This window comes from Phodopus roborovskii, unplaced genomic scaffold, assembly GCF_943737965.1.
Source record: "Phodopus roborovskii unplaced genomic scaffold, PHOROB, whole genome shotgun sequence".
In the NCBI taxonomy this organism is placed as follows: domain Eukaryota; kingdom Metazoa; phylum Chordata; class Mammalia; order Rodentia; family Cricetidae; genus Phodopus; species Phodopus roborovskii.
The window spans coordinates 3,007,638-3,023,542 of NW_026126424.1; the positions used below are offsets into that span (position 1 = coordinate 3,007,638).

The 15,905-nt window shown below is 42.0% G+C and overlaps 1 protein-coding gene across 1 annotated transcript in view; it reads right to left on the reverse strand.

Moving 5' to 3' along the window:
• The window catches only part of Elovl6 (ELOVL fatty acid elongase 6), a 101,434-nt gene that overhangs the window by 19,075 nt on the left and 66,454 nt on the right, over positions 1-15,905 (reverse strand). Inside the window, exon 2 of the mRNA XM_051185525.1 lies at positions 8,392-8,523. Coding sequence (XP_051041482.1) covers positions 8,392-8,523 — 132 coding nt within the window. The remainder of the gene's footprint in view (positions 1-8,391; positions 8,524-15,905) is intronic.

The following is a 15,905-nucleotide window of genomic DNA, read 5'->3' on the forward strand; positions in this document are numbered from 1 at the left end:
CAACAGCTTGAGGGGAGGACCCAGAAAATGCAATTTTTAATTACCATTCAGAATGGCCCCTACGTCAGGCCTTGAGAAACCCTCTTTTGTCTTTCTCTTATTGCCTTTCCAGACTACTCTACCAGTGAGCTACAGCCCCAGTCAAGTGTCCTCCTTAACTGAGTCAGTCTCTCGGGTCTAGCCCTTTTTTCCAAACTCTGGTCATCCATAAAAAACGGGGGTCACAGCAGACATCACTTTTAAGACAGACCATGCTGTCTGTGTCCATGTCCATGGGGATACTTCTTCCCACTCCATCGCAACACTCTGACATGTTCCTGTATACAATAAATAACATGCACCCGTGTCCCCATACATAAACTGTATTCAACAGACAACTCCAAAGCTAGTGCCTAAACTGAACTATAACAGTGCCACAAAGGAGCAGCACTTGGAAGTTTCTCCCTGTCATTCATAACTGTTACTTTAGCAATTTTGTTGATTAGGCAAGTCCGGAATCTTCAGTGTAATCTGGGCGGTAACAGTGCTGGGAATAGAACCCTGGGCCTTGGTGGGCCACACAAGTGAACTGAGCTGCACTTTAGCCCAGGCCACCCTCAAACCAGTAGTTCTCCGGCCCCTACCTCTCAAGCCCTGGCAATATGCTAAGGTAGTGTGCTACTACACCGTGCCCAGTGCAACCTTCGCGGGTGGTGACCCACAGTGATGCCACCTACGGCACCATCAGGGCCTCACTTTCAAATAAAGAACCCCTTTAAGGTGGAAAATTGCTAGTGGTACATATTTGCTGAGTTTGAAATTATGCTTTGAAACACAAAGTTACATGGACGTAGATCGATGTGTTCTGACGATCTCTGTTTGACTTCCTATGGGGAAATTAATCTGGAACTGTAAGAGTTCGACAATACTCGACTGTTCCGACACATTGAAGGAAGCCGTCTACTGTAACTAAAGGCTGCAAACCTAGCATATTCTTTGTAGGTTGGTGTGGATGAAGAACTTGACATACATTGTAAAAACTGGTTGTTAAGAGACTTTGAGGAAAACTTGTAATTTCTGTTTTCAACGGAGGGAAGCTGTTCACTTTCAATAGGGTAAAACAAATTCTGGAGCAGCAAACACTTCCCATTGAGTCCGGAGGGCATATTCCTCCCTGCGTTCCTGTGCTGCCCTGGTGGCTGGCTCTGTCTTTGTCTTCCGTGCTTTTGGGTTGGATGGGCTCTGAGCAGCCGGCACTGCATTGCACTTCCCAAGCACAGAGGAAGATAGAGCTAGCTGGGGGAAAGGCTCTGGCAGAAGTGCTAGGTAAAGTGTGCCTACCTTGTGTGTGTACCTTGAATCAGGTCCACATTCTCCCCTGTTCTCCCCTGATCCTCCAGGAAAAGATTAGAGCCGTCCAAACAGGCTGAAAACTTGGCAGTGCCAAAGTAATTTTCACTTTTGGACCTGACTCAAAACAAGAAAGAGTAAAGGACTAGAACATTCCCAAGCCAGCTGCTGACAACACTCCTTGTCCTGCAAAAAATATCTGAATGGGATTCGGACTGTGCACCTGTCACTAACGCCACAGCAAGGGCACTCACCGATCTCATACAGTTACTTAGCTACATCTACAGTCACATTTAATTTTAAGATTTTTTTTTTTTTTTTTTTTTTTTTTTTTTTTTTGAGACGGGGTCCTCCTGTGTTGCCCAAGCTGATCTAGAAGTCTCCATTTCCCTGCCTGTCTGCACAGTGTTGGAGGGACAAGCATGCACCACTACACTTGGCTGTCAGCTATGGGTATGCATGAAGAAACAGTATTTTCCAACTTTTGGTGGGTGGGATAAAGGAAGAGTTTTATTTATTTATTTATTTATTTATTTATTTATTTATTTATTTATTTAAATTCTTGAAAACTTGAGTGGCTGGGTGGCAGTGGCACACACTTTAATCCCAGCACTCAAGTGGTAGAGGCAGGCAGATCTCTGTGAGTTCAAGGCCAGCCTGGTCTACAGTGTGACTTCTGGTACAGACAGAGCTACATAGAGAAACCCTCTCTCCAAAAAAAAAAACCAATAACATAATAATTTTTGACAAGTTCAACCACCTTCTGCCTTTAAGAGTAAGGGAATTACAGATATAAACCCGACATCACACACAGCTCCACCTTTATTTATTTAAAATCTGGGCCGGCTTCACACTCTACCCATAAGAATGCTGCATACTAACCACAAGGTGTGCTGTCCACCCAGCTATGCACAAAAGCCAGATGTCACAGCACATCACACTCTGCTGGGGCCCAGTGGCGGTGGCTCCTCTGGACACCCTGAAGAAAGCTGACATCCCTGACAAAGAGCTGACTTTAGATCCCATCCTGTTATCTTCCGTGTATGAATGCAAATGGAACAATATTAAATGCAGTACAAGGGCAGGTGGAGTCAAGCCCAGCAGCATGACCATGAATCAGACAGAGAGGGCAGACAGCAGACAAAGGCAATTTAAGCTGAGATAAAGTCATGAGCATATGCTGTTTGCCTTGACTTTACGTGATCTCAGACTATCAACTTAAGGAGCTATGTATGCTGTCACAATACTCAATACTCAAGCACAATTCCTTTACTTCTAGGTGTGATGAAAAAGGAGTTTGGTCCCAGAAAAACATGTGTGAGGTGGCAAGAACCAGAAGGTCAGTGCAATCTCCAGAGGAATCCAAGCCTGGGAAAGTGCTGGCCTGTTAGATGAATCTCCTTAGCCTGTCTCTCTCGTGTTCTGACATATTGTTCTCAATGTTCAATTAATCAAGCTAGTGTAAGGATTAATTTGAAGCTAAAAGCTTTCAGAAAACCCAAATACCACATCTTACGTAAGGTAACTTGGAATATCATATGACTCCAATGTCCTCAAATCAGTAGTGATTCCATTAGGATGAACCAGTGATTTCTACTCCGGACCTATGTTAATATGAAACATTGGTTTCAATGTACAAACTCTCCTGCCTACTTCAGTCACAGAGCACACCCTCTGCTGTGTTGCTGAAGCTCTTTCGCATCTCAGAGATGAGGGTAGGGAGAAGGAGGAGAAACTTCTCTAGCTATCATTGTAAATGCAATGAAGGGCTAAGAGAAATCCACTGCTTTACTATATTAGGACTTGCATTGTGCAGGCAATGAAATACTCTCAAAAATCAATCATTTTAATTACACACATCCAATGGTAAGTCTTAGGATTCTGAAAACTATGGGAACTATCTGAAACAGCAATGAATTCACTGGGGTTGTTTGGATATCACAGCCTCAGGCAAGCATAACAATTTAGTTATAAGAATAAGGAAGGATCAGACAGCCTGCCCCAATTTTCACTTGTGAATTTTCTGCAACAAATGGTAGGCAATGAACTCCCAGGAGAATTTGACATTAACTAAGCAAATCCATCCAATGGCAAAAAGAACTGGTAGTTGCAAAGGAAAAAGACTCATGCTTCCTAGGTCAGAGTTAAGTCAAGTGAGATCCTGGAAACTATAAATGCCACAGCATCGTCCCAGGCAAGCACTGACTATTTGGAAATGTAGAGAAAACAAGTTGAAAGCTTTCATGAAAGAGCTGTTAGGAGCACGCACATCAGTGGCCTGCAAATATCATCTCATATAGGAAAGGTCCTGCATTCAGGAGGAGGGCTTTTAGTGATGTAACTGGAAACCATAGTATGAACCAGCAATGTTTCTACACCAAGGATCCCACTCATGGTCTCCTACTCACATCCACACCCTGAAGACATGTCTCTCAGAGCTGCAATTGCTTCTCTGTTTGCTAAGAACAATCTCCTCAATAGGAATATGTAGCATCTGCCCAAGTTATCCATTTGATGTGTTCTCTGCCAGTTAACAGATAACCGAGTCTGCTTCAGATTAGTAATGGATGCCCATCTCATCTGGTACATTTCAGATTACAGAATTACTCAGTCCACAAAAATTTACTCCTTTGGTGTGACAGGATTCTAAAGAAATTCAAATCTCTCTCTCTCTCTCTCTCTCTCTCTCTCTCTCTCATACACACACACACGTATGCACGCACACACACCATGCAAAACTCTGGCAAATAGGCTGGAGAAATGGCTCAGAGGATAAGAGCACTGGCTGCTCTTCCAGAGGTCCTGATTTCAATTCCCAACAACCACATAGTGGCTCACAACCATCTGTAATGAGATTGGGTACCCTCCTCTGGCCTGCAGGCACATATGTGGGCAGAACATTGTATACATAATAAATAAATTTAAAAAAAAAAAAAGCAAACAACAAAAATCCCAAACCATGGCAGACAAGATCCTTTACACATTTATGAACTAACACAGGACATTTATAGGCATTATAATCCCTTGTTTAATCTTAATTATCTGTATCATGAAATCTCCTTTGGAAAATTCATGCTATTTTTCAGTCCAGTTTGAGAAGACCTGGTCAATGATTCACATAACATCTTGGTAAGATGTAGAGCACCTTGAGAGCCATGCAGCCTCATAGCGTTATGGAAATCATGTCGTTGTCCAAACTCAAATATTCTGTTACAGAGAATTTAAGTTGCGACAAAAGAATCTCAGGTATAATGCCAAATCATTGGGAGAGCATTTATCAAAATTTTAAGAGTAAATATCTGTGGGTAAAGGCTTTGTATGTGCCATAAACAGTGACTACTTGTTAAAAAAAAAAAAAAAAAAAAAAAAAACCTACCAGATAAAACAGCAACAACAATAATACAACTGCAACTACTGGCTAGTGTTTCTGCTGATAGGGCAGCAAGGGTTGTAAGCCTGTAATTCCTGGGAGAGAGAAACTGTAAGCGGAGTGCTCTCTATAAAGACAGTGAATTTGTGTGTATCAGGATCTCCAACAGGAGAGCATCCTGCGGGTCAGTGCCCATCACAAGACAGCATTTTGTCCCACACTGAGCCAGTGCATGTGCCACCTGCAAAGCAGGTGCCATATTCCTGACTTCTCTTCAGAAACCCCACCCCTGTAGCAGTTGGGAAATCTCTCCCATTTTAGGGCTCTTTAAAACACAAACAGACGAGATACACATCATACCACAAGACCACACTGTGAATCTACTTGATTAAACTACTTTCTTGGAAATACTCAAAACTCTTTTGTTTTTAGATTTGGTATGTCTTAGCCCCCTTTATAAAGAGATGTAAAACAGTTGTTAGTAAACCTCCATCCTTGATTTCTCTGACTAATTTTACAAAAGGAATATTAAACACCTACTTGGGCTCAGACAAACCAAAGCAAGTTATTCTTCAGACAAAATGCTGTCATCTTCAGCTATGAAAATGCTAGCAGGTGTCCTTCCAGCAGGCAGAAATCTCCCAGAGAACCAGATAAACAGGGGGATTAGTTCTCAACTGCAGTGGGCTTTTTGGTTCCTAGAGTGCACAGGGCTTTTAATACTTCATCACTTATTTTGCTATTTATGAAACTAGACACTTCGTATTTATCATGGTGCACAGGTAAGATATCAGTTGGTGACTCAGCTCCAAAACAACACACATGTCAGGTCGTGTGGCTCCTGGACTGTCCTTCCTCATCTACCCTGTTCGATGCTTCAGGAATGGAGTGTGAGGGAAAACCTGACTCTACATTCAACCTTCAAAAGAGGACACGCCTATCTGCTTTCTCCTGAATAAGATATGCATCACAGAAAAAAAAGTTTCAAATCCTAAATCACCAGATGCGCTAAAACCAGGCTCTCTCATTACTGATATTTCACATTTCCCCCCTAGTAAACAGTAGGTATTTAATAATTAAAAGTGTGTCTCCATTGCCCTCCCCAAGATGTAACTTTCTTCTAGTATCTCTTCAAACACTTTTACAAATATTTAACTTTATTAATGAATGATATGCAGACGTTATTGTATGAAGAAACCTTTTAAGTACATATTGAACACATTTTTTTTAAACGCACCTCAGGATATCTTGCTTTGTTATATCCATATCACATACTTCAAGACACAGGGCAAATATATGTACTTCAGATTTCGGCTTTGTGGTGGTTTAAATGGCAATGGCCCCATAAGCCCGGAGAAAGTGGCACTATTAGCAGCAGGTGTGGTCTTTCACTGGGGGTATGGGCTTTGAGGTTTCAGATGCTCAAATCAGACCCAGCGGCTCACTCTCTCTTCCTGCTGCCTGCCAATTTGGATGTAGAACTCTCAGCTACCCTTCCAGCACCAAGTCTGCCTGTGCGCTTGCTGCTGCGTTCCCTGCCATGACGTCAATGACTAACCCTCTGAACTGTAAGCCAGCCCCAATTAAATGTCTTTCTTTATAAGAGTTGCCATGGACATGGTGTCTCGTCACACTAGTAGAAACCTTAAGACGCTGTGAAGGTAAAATTTTTATAAAGTTTTGTGAAATATTAAACATGGACATAAATGCCCTTTGAGCTACAACTACCAACTTATAAGACTTGGAGGACTGAAAAGAGTAAAATCAAACAGAATCCAGACTAGAGAAAATTCTATGAGATAAAGTCTACAGAATGAAGGCTGGGGTTTCCTCATTAAAGGGAAAGGAGGAGGAGAAAAGGCAAGGAAATCTGGAGGTTTAATTTTCGTCCAGGTTTGTATAAACAAAGCATAAAAAGGAAATTGTAAGTCTACTATAAAATTAAGATTTATTTTTTAAAAACTTTTTTTTAAAAGACAGTACTTCTCTGTGTAACAGCCCTGGCTGTCCTGGAATTTTGATCTGCAGATCAGGCTGATCTTGGACTCACAGAGATCCACCTGCCTCAGCCTCCTGAGCTGATTAGAGGTGTTCACTACCATCGCCTAGCAAAATTTGAAGATTTAACAAAGAAAAAAAAAAAAAACAACAAAACAAAACAAAAAAACAAAAACAAAAACAAAAAACTACCATGAATTCAGTCGAGAAAATGGTACTGTGCTCATTTCTTTCAAAAGAACCCTGGTCTTTTAGCTCTCACAAAACAGCTTCAGCTTGTTTCCACATTATTTGGGGCTAAGGGGAATGTTAGGTGTAGAGAGAGGTGGGTATGTGTCAGGCAGGGTCCTGGGTGCATGGCACATCGCTGTACTTCAATCTGTTTCATGGGTTACAGAGTATCGAAGTCCTCTTTAGAATATGGAGACAACCCCGCTCCCTGTATAAAAATTCTTTAGATCAGACACTCCCCAGTTAACTGGAAGTTTAAGCGCAGAGGAAAGAGAAACTTTTTTTTTTTGGGGAGAATCACAACCTAGCAGGAAAGGAAGTAAAAGACACAAGCATAAGCTCTTCAAATCTCTGGCCTCCCTAAATCCAGTGAAATAAGGAGTAGACCCTGTAGCATTGAACAATCAGGATTTCACATGCAGGCAACTGATGGAATGGAATGTGTGAGTCCTGGAGCTCCATGGCAAAGTCCTCTTCGTGGGTGACCCAAATAAGCTTTGGGTGACTGAATGAGGCCTTTGACGAGACCATCATCTCTCCTTAGTGCTAGAAATGTTCGCATATCATTAGAAAACATATAACAGATAGTTGTAAGATGATGATGTATTTTGTCTTTCGTCCTCTCTAATCCACCTCCATCAGCTCATCTCCAAAACCCAGTCACAAACTTGGCTGGGTTTGAAAAGCAAATCACAAACGCAACAGGTGACTTGGTTAGTGCGGCAGGTGAATTCTGGCATCTGCATAAACAGTAGGTGACCTATGGCATCATAAACAGTTCTCAAAGCTTCCAAAGGAATGTGTCTGCTTGCCGGTTGAGTGATGTCCCTGGAGGCTCTGGGCATCACGGCCAGCCTGTGTTGAGTTCTGCCAGGCACACAGGAAGAACCAGTGGTAGAAACACATACCCGAGTGGGCAGGGAATGATAGGGAAGGCAGCTTTGGGGGGCTACAGAGCAACAACGCTCTCTGGTCTAGTGATGTTGACACAGACTCATGTCCAGTGCTTGGCCTGATGTCTCCGGGTCATCTTGAGATTAAGGACTAATAACAGCACAACCATGACACCCAGTCCTGCTCTCCAATGGGCTTAACAATCTACATGTGTGTCTTTGCATTTTGCCTTCCCCTTATATTTTATGCAACAACAGTAACATAATTGGTGTATGGTGTCTAGTCTTAGAGGACTGGGATTATTGAATGACCAACTTGGAGAGGCAAGAAAAAAAAAGCTCAAGTCCCCACCCAAGAGAAGACTGAGCACATCAGGACCAACATGACCGAAACAAAGTATTTCTTGTACTTTTATGTTCATTGTGAATTAATAATAATAATAATAATAATAATAATATAAATAATAATAATCAACCATCCAAGCATCAGATACCCAGTAAGATGCAAGAGCTGCTTTCTCCTGACAGCCTGGACAAAGTGGGTGGATTAAGGAAGTGAATGTAGCCTACCTGAAGACTGCCAGAGTCAGCGACCAGAGCACTAGTGGCTTCCGCAGTTCAAACTTCGCTCGCTTGTTCATCAGATGCCGACCACCAAATATAAAGGCAGCGTACAGTGCAGAGAACAGGAAGGACTTCTTCCTAGGAAGAAATAAATGGACCAAGCCTTGTGAGACAGGACTCCTGACGCACCTTCCACACAGCTGCCCTGTCTGTGCGAAAGATAGTTTCTTGAGTAGACGCCCCGCTTCGATGAAACATTAGAATTCACTTGGAGACACGCTGTTGGCAAATTCATCGTGTGGCTGCCAACCTGACTGACACAGTAAGCACCTTTCAGCGTAGACGGATATTCTCTTCAGGCCTAGGATCAAAAATTTCAGCATAGCACCGAGGAACTCTTCATTAGAGGAATCAACTTTGTTCTTTTCAGGGAAATGAATTGAAAATAGAATCGTGGTGTGGGTAGACCGCAAGTATTAACTTTCAATATTAACATTAGTTTAAAAAAAAAAAAAAAAAAAAAAAAAAGCTAAACTGTCAGATACAGATATATGCACAAACTGAATTCAAGTGTGTTTCTGATAGAACCATCTGCAGGACAACTGAACGGCTCTCTCTCTCCAGGTGAGTTGTGCTTACTGAAGATCCGGGGCCAACCAGATTAAAACCATCTTGAGAGACACAGCAGTCACATGCAAGTGTGTAAAAGGAGGAAGTTTTTTTTTCCCTCCCCTTTGAAACATATTTCAAATAAGTTTGTTCTTATTTGAACAGACTACTGTAAAAAAAAAAAAAAAGCAGTTGTAGAACTTTAGAACTATTTATCATTATGGATACACACTGAGATAGAGTTATGAATGAAATAGTGCGTCCTAGACTTGTTGTAAAATACCCTGGGAAAGCAAGTAGGGAAAGCACACCAGGACAAAAGGGGTGACGGAGAGCCCCAAACACACAGAAACCTCTTTATACATTGAAAAGCATTAAAAACATTTCCCATTTTAAAATATTTCATAATAACCTTTTTTGTTGTTGTTTTTCGAGACAGGGTTTCTCTGTATTGCTTTGGAACCTGTCCTGGAACTCGCTCTGTAAACCAGGCTGGTCTCAAACTAACAGAGATCCGCCTGCTTCTGCCTCCCGAGTGCTGGGACTAAAGGTGCTCACGTGCCACTAACGGCTGGCTCATCATAAATTATTTTTAAAAGGGTGGGAAATACATATGTAAGTATTTGACACCCATATTAAGACAATATGGAAGGGTGGTCACTATTGGAATTATCGTGGTCTCATTCACAGAAGGGTGGCAACTGTTAGAAATAACAAAGATATATGGGACCTCCAGAAGCAGACAGAGAAAGAATGAGAGAAGGAAGGGCTGGGGGCTGCACAGGCTCTGTAAAAGTCCTCTTTAGACTATGGAGACACCCTCCCCATATAATACTCCTCAAACGTTTAAGCACACTTCTTTTAACATGGGTATCCCCCATGCCATAAGACCAACAAAGAAATGGCTGAAGAATAAGCTGAAAAACAGCATGAAAATCAAAACATGCTGAAGAATGTAATGTGCAAAATGCTTCACATATTATTTCCCTGACTGTATTACTATTTATCCAAGAAACACTGTGTGACCTACTTGGTTGAGTCCCAACCTGGTAGAACTATGATCCCAGGATTCAACCCACAAGTAGACACCGTGTAAATTAGTTCAAATACAGCCATGCAACCATGACAAGTGCCTGTTGGGACACATAATCCTGGCACGAAGTAGGCTCTTAGTGAATACATGCTGAATAAAGTTTTCACGCTTTCTAACTTTCTGAAGCAGGGAAATGACACTGTAGGTCCTCAGTAAACACTAAAACTGAAAAACAAACTACTCAGAAATAGACTATGGCATATTTTCCTCCTCCAACAAACTTTTTTTGCTCAAAAATAAAGCAAAAAAAAAAAGAAAGATAATTTTATGGAAAAAATATAACTAGGCAATCTTTTGAGAGATACCTTCATCCATAAACGCATAGACACAAGTGTATTTTTGCTCTACTAACTGCCCAGGATATCGTGTCAGATTATGTAGATTGAATGAAACCCACTCTTTCTACTCACGTATGAAGTTAGGATATATAAAACATACAAAGCCCATACGTGAACAATGACTTGTGTATTTAAAAAAAAAATCAAAACCTGCTATTGCAAGCAATGGTAGCATTAAACGATGCAGCTTTTTAAAATTTCTTTTTCTTAATTATAAAGGTAACAGGTGACCGGAACCACATGGGGCTTATTTACTCAGCGATTCCCCTGGGCAGATATCCCACTGAAAGGCCTCATCACTTAATCCCCAATCACCTCCCCCTACAGTGTAAGTACACTTCCATTTTAGAGGAAAAGAAATGGCGTGGAGGGTAAGTAGCCCTTAGGCTTCTTCTCAGTGAATGTACAGGAGAATCAGAAGTTGTCCTTGATGCACTGTCACCTAAGCAAGTCGGGGTCCCTTTGGTGACCTCTGTGAAACCAGCGGGAAAGCGTGTTTCTGTGAAAAAGCCAAGGCACCCAACCCACACCTTCATGTTTCAACTGCTCAATCTCCCAGGTCTGTGAAGCTTTCACTCGCCCTCTCCTTGCTTCTTTGAGAATGAAAATGCCTCTAAAGAGGACTTCTCTCACATTTAAAATGATTTCTTCCCATTGTATGTATGGGAGTGTTGGCCTTCAAACATGTATGTGAGCCATGTGCATGCCTGGTGTCTGAGGAGGCCAGAAGAGGGCACTGGATCCCCTGGAACTGGAGTCACTGGGAGTCCTGAGCAGCCATGGGGGCTGTAAAGATGAGCCTGGCCCCTCTGCAGGAGCAAGTGCTCTCTTAACCACTGGGCCGTCTGCTCCCATCTCTTACCACTATTTTTAAGTCCTGGTTTTGGACATGAACTGAATTACTTGTAATCATGTGCCAACCAAGTTACATGGTGTCTTTATACAGTCACATCATTCTAGCCACCCAGGGGAAATGCGCCTCAAGAACTACGGAAGAATAAAATTCCCTCCTTTGTTCTTTTGGTTTCTTCCGTAATTCCCCCACTTCTTGAATGGCATTTAGTTCTAAGTCACTGCTAATGTCCTTGCCAAGGTCAATTTTCTCTCTTACAGTTGATTCTTTAAAAGTCTTCCATAACTCAAGGCATGATGGCACGCACCAGCAACGCTGACACCTAGGAGAGGCAGGGTTCAGGGGGAGGTCAAGTCCCTCATGCTACAGGAGAGGGAATAAGGAGGCTGATGACCTCAGTGGTCACGTGGTCGCTGCATACACTGGTCAAGACCAGCCAAAATATTTGTGGTCACTACCAAGAATGTTGGGAGGCAGAAATGGACTGTTACGGGCTCTGGAAGTCCCAGACAGTGATGAGAATGACATTTGCTTAGTATGATTAGAACATCACATGGCCACTGTACACTACAGACTCTTCCATTGTGGTTCACCATGCTTTGGGTGACTTTATAGCTAAATGGATTCTTCCATAAAGAACTGAATCTCAGCACTTGCAGGGACAATGGAAGAAACCGGATGTCTTAGTAACAAGTGAGAGGGAAACAGAAGAATGAAGAAGAGGAGGGGGAGGCTGCAATACAAACGTAGGGGAACTGTTTAGGGATGGGGGAGGCAGGAGGAAGACAGAGGGTGAGGGAATGGATGGGGTTCAAAGTATCTTACACACATGGATGAAAATACGGAGCACAAAGCTTCAGACTCCCTCGGTAAGAAACTCATCTACTGAAGCATTAACTCCCGCTTCAAAAGTTATAATTACTCTCCCAGTGTTTGGAAGGTTTGACAAACTGGACAACTTCAGTGACTGAGAACTAGCTTTCCTACCAGGTCCTCTCTGGTAAAGGTTCAATAAGAGTCCAGTTGAGCAATGCCTGGTTGCTGGCCTACTCAGTGTTTAGGATGGATTAGTGAGGGCCCTGATGCTTCGATAGTAATCCAATAATTCTCCATTTTGCTGGAGGCAACTAGGGATGGGAATAATGTGGCTACTGCAATGTTTTATTACCAGATAATTAGTAGTCCCTAGGGAGCATGGAGTTACCTTTGATAATTAATCTTAATGTACATCACAGCACAAGCCGTGCTCTCGGGTACCTTTCAGGGAGGTGAAACTGGAGCTCTTCACCAGGCACTGAACCAAATAGGAGGTAGGTCAAAAGAAATACACATTGGGGCCTGAGAAGACAGCTCAATAGAGAGGACCTGAGTTCAAATCGAATCTCACAAGGCCATGTGTGCCTGTCACACTTTCGAGATTGGGCTGAGCCAGGTAGATCCCAAGAGCTCCCTGGCTAGCCAGTCTACTGGGAAACTCACTGTGAGTTTCAGGTTCAGTGAGAAAACCTGTCTCAAAACAAAAAACAAATACGACAACCCAAACAACAAAAAGTAAAGTGGAGAATGGCACACAACACTCCCTCTAGCTTCTGCAGTGGGGACATGGGCACACATACTTGCACACAACACACAACACACACACACACACACACACACCACATGAACACACCTAATGCGTATTGCTCTGTTGTGCTTGTACTTTTTTGAAACAGAAACTTTTTTGTCCCTTACATTTCTGTCATCAATAATGAAATGAGTAATAATGGAATTTGGTTTATAACTAATAAGAAAAACCAGTTAATTTATATACTTAAGAGATTTGGATTTTTCTATAATACTACTTTATCCCCAATCATTCCTCAAGGTGGGTTTTTATTCTCACTGGAATAACTGAATACCTTATACAAACCCAAATGAATTTTTTTTTAAACTTGTGGGATGCCTTTGAAGCCAATACTTAGCTTACACCTCCTTAGGGTTCACACTGAAATCTGACAGCAATTGGGCCCTCCTCCAAGAGTCAAGCCAAGTGGATTTTCCAATGAAAGAACTTTCACGTGGGTGGTATTTCAATGCAGGGTAACTCCTAATGAGCACCTTGCAAAGACGGCCCAAGTTCCTTCCTCAGTATTTATTTCATGTTGGTCTAAATGACCTTGTTTAAGGCTGCCATGCATGTCCAAGGTACGGGGTTAAAAAAAAAAAAAAAAAAAAAAAAACTGAAAAAAAAATTCATGGAAATGAAAACCAACCTGCCAGATGGGGAAAAAGAAGAAATCTGTATACCTCCCAGTTCAGGTGATATCACTCAGCACATAGAAAGGGTCTCTGCTGGCTGGGAGTGCATTTAATCTAGTGTTTGAGGGTAGAGATAGGAGGATCCCAAAACCATCCTGGTCTATATAGTGAGTTTCAGGACCCTGTCCCAGAGAGAAAACAAAAAACAAAAACAAAGGACAAAACAGAGTTTACACTTCAAGGGAATCCAAGATTTCTCTAGTTCAGATGCCAACTCAGCTTTGATATGGACTGGAAAATAGTTTTGGGAAAGTTAGTGTTCCAGAGACTAAAAGAAATGATACACTACTTTGGATGTCTATGTTGTTGCCAAATTGATACCAGGATAAAAACATTTTTTTCTTGATAAAGGGCTGAGATCTACCATAAGACTTCAAGCAAACATTTTCCCCCTACAAAAGCAATCAGAATTTCATCACTAGTTTTGTTAAGTGTTTTAACATGCAGAAACTAAACATATTCCTCAAAATCTTGAAAAATAAGTTTGTGAATAATAGAAACCTATCCCTGATTAACGGAGGCTCTTAGATGGCAAGGCAAAGCAACTTCAGAAAAGGGAAAGTATTTTCATCTGTTATGTTAGGTTTTGACCCAAGAACCTAAATAATGTGTCGTTTCTGAGCTACTTTAGGTCCAAACACCTCTTGCTTTAAATTTCCTCTCAGGTGCTAATTTAGAGATCACAGGTTTTCCTTATGTATTTTTTTAAAGGTGAGAAAACCATGATTTCTTAATTCCACTTCTCTATCATGAAGTAGGCCAAAGTATAATTACTTTTGCCGAAGCTGACTGGACACACACACCTTCTTCCCATTATGGTCCAGCTCTCTTAGGAACACATCTGGCTGGCATGAGGCTGTCTACACCAGAACAAATGTGGTGCCTTGTTACAAGTGGAAACAGGATTATAGGGGAAGAGAATGCTCTCCAAGTGTAACGACCCCCACCAAAAACAGTCTAAGCACGAGGTTAGAGTCCCAGCATTCATGTAAAAAGCCAGTTATGGAGGTGAGGCCTGGCAGCGGCGCTCTCTGGCAGCCAGTTTAGACACCTTGGTGAGCTCCAGGCCAGGAGAGACCACGGCTCAAAAACAAGAGAGACGCTAAGCAATGATGCCCGAAAGGTGACCTGAGTCCCACAGGCATAGAGGCACATGAATTCACCCACACCCCAGACCCACATAAAGACCCCAAATCCGGCAACACTCATCTTTCCTCTGCGGATTAACAACAAACCTCCAGATACTATTTTAAAGTAAGATACAAAACTCTACTTTCTTTCGTCTTGAGAAAGAAGCCACCAGGATTTTAAAGATACAAAGATGAGATTTGGGGGCAGAGAAATGACTCAGCAGTGAAGAGACTTTATTGCTCTTATAAAAGACCTGGACTGTTTCCAGCATGCCTTATAACCACCCGTAACTCTAGTTCCAGTGCATCTGACTCTGTCTGGCACATTATTGGGGCATACTCACACATGTAAATACACACACACACACACACACACACACACACACACACACACACACACGAACAAAAAACCCCACTATATTTATCTAAGAGTTAGAGACCATAGTTGGAAGTGAGTATATTAAAAGGACATAATTATGTACAATGGAACCAAAATTGTGAAATCCAGTTTTACAAGATTTTAAAAGACAACAACCAAAAAACCAAACCTGATTTACAAGATTTCAATTTGGACAGGATTTTCCTAGGTTTAAGTGGAAACAGCTACAAATGATAGCCACACAGACAGCTAGACAAACAGGCACAAACAAATCCACACGCCTGTTGAGTACTTCTCTAGCTCTAAGGGCCGAGTATTAAAAGATGGCTTGTGAGTTGTCATCACTACCACTTTATATTCATATAGGGCTTCTTTATCTTACTGCCCTTCTTTATCTTACTGCCCGACAGACACCCCAAAACAAGCGAGGGAATAAAGTTAAGGCAGAAAACATGTTCGTACGGTAACCACTGGATGAGTGAGTACACCCATCACTAACTTTTTCCTTGATAGAAAAGTCCAGAAGGAAAATGGGTCTGGCATGAGAAGACACAGAATGCTCTTTCTAGAGCAGAGAGGCAACAGCTCCACAGCAATGAAAATTATCGCATGGTGAGACGTTAAAGCTTGATAAAATGCGGCAGTGATTGGAAAAAGCACAGCCTACGGTATCAAACTGAAGATTGATTTATACAGTGTTTTCCATAGGGGTCACCTCCCCTTACCCAGGAAAGGGCTGCAGACTTGATTTCTCTGGAAAATAACATCAATTTTTAAAATTCAGATACTTATATTGCTCCTCCCAGACATACTGTGGTGA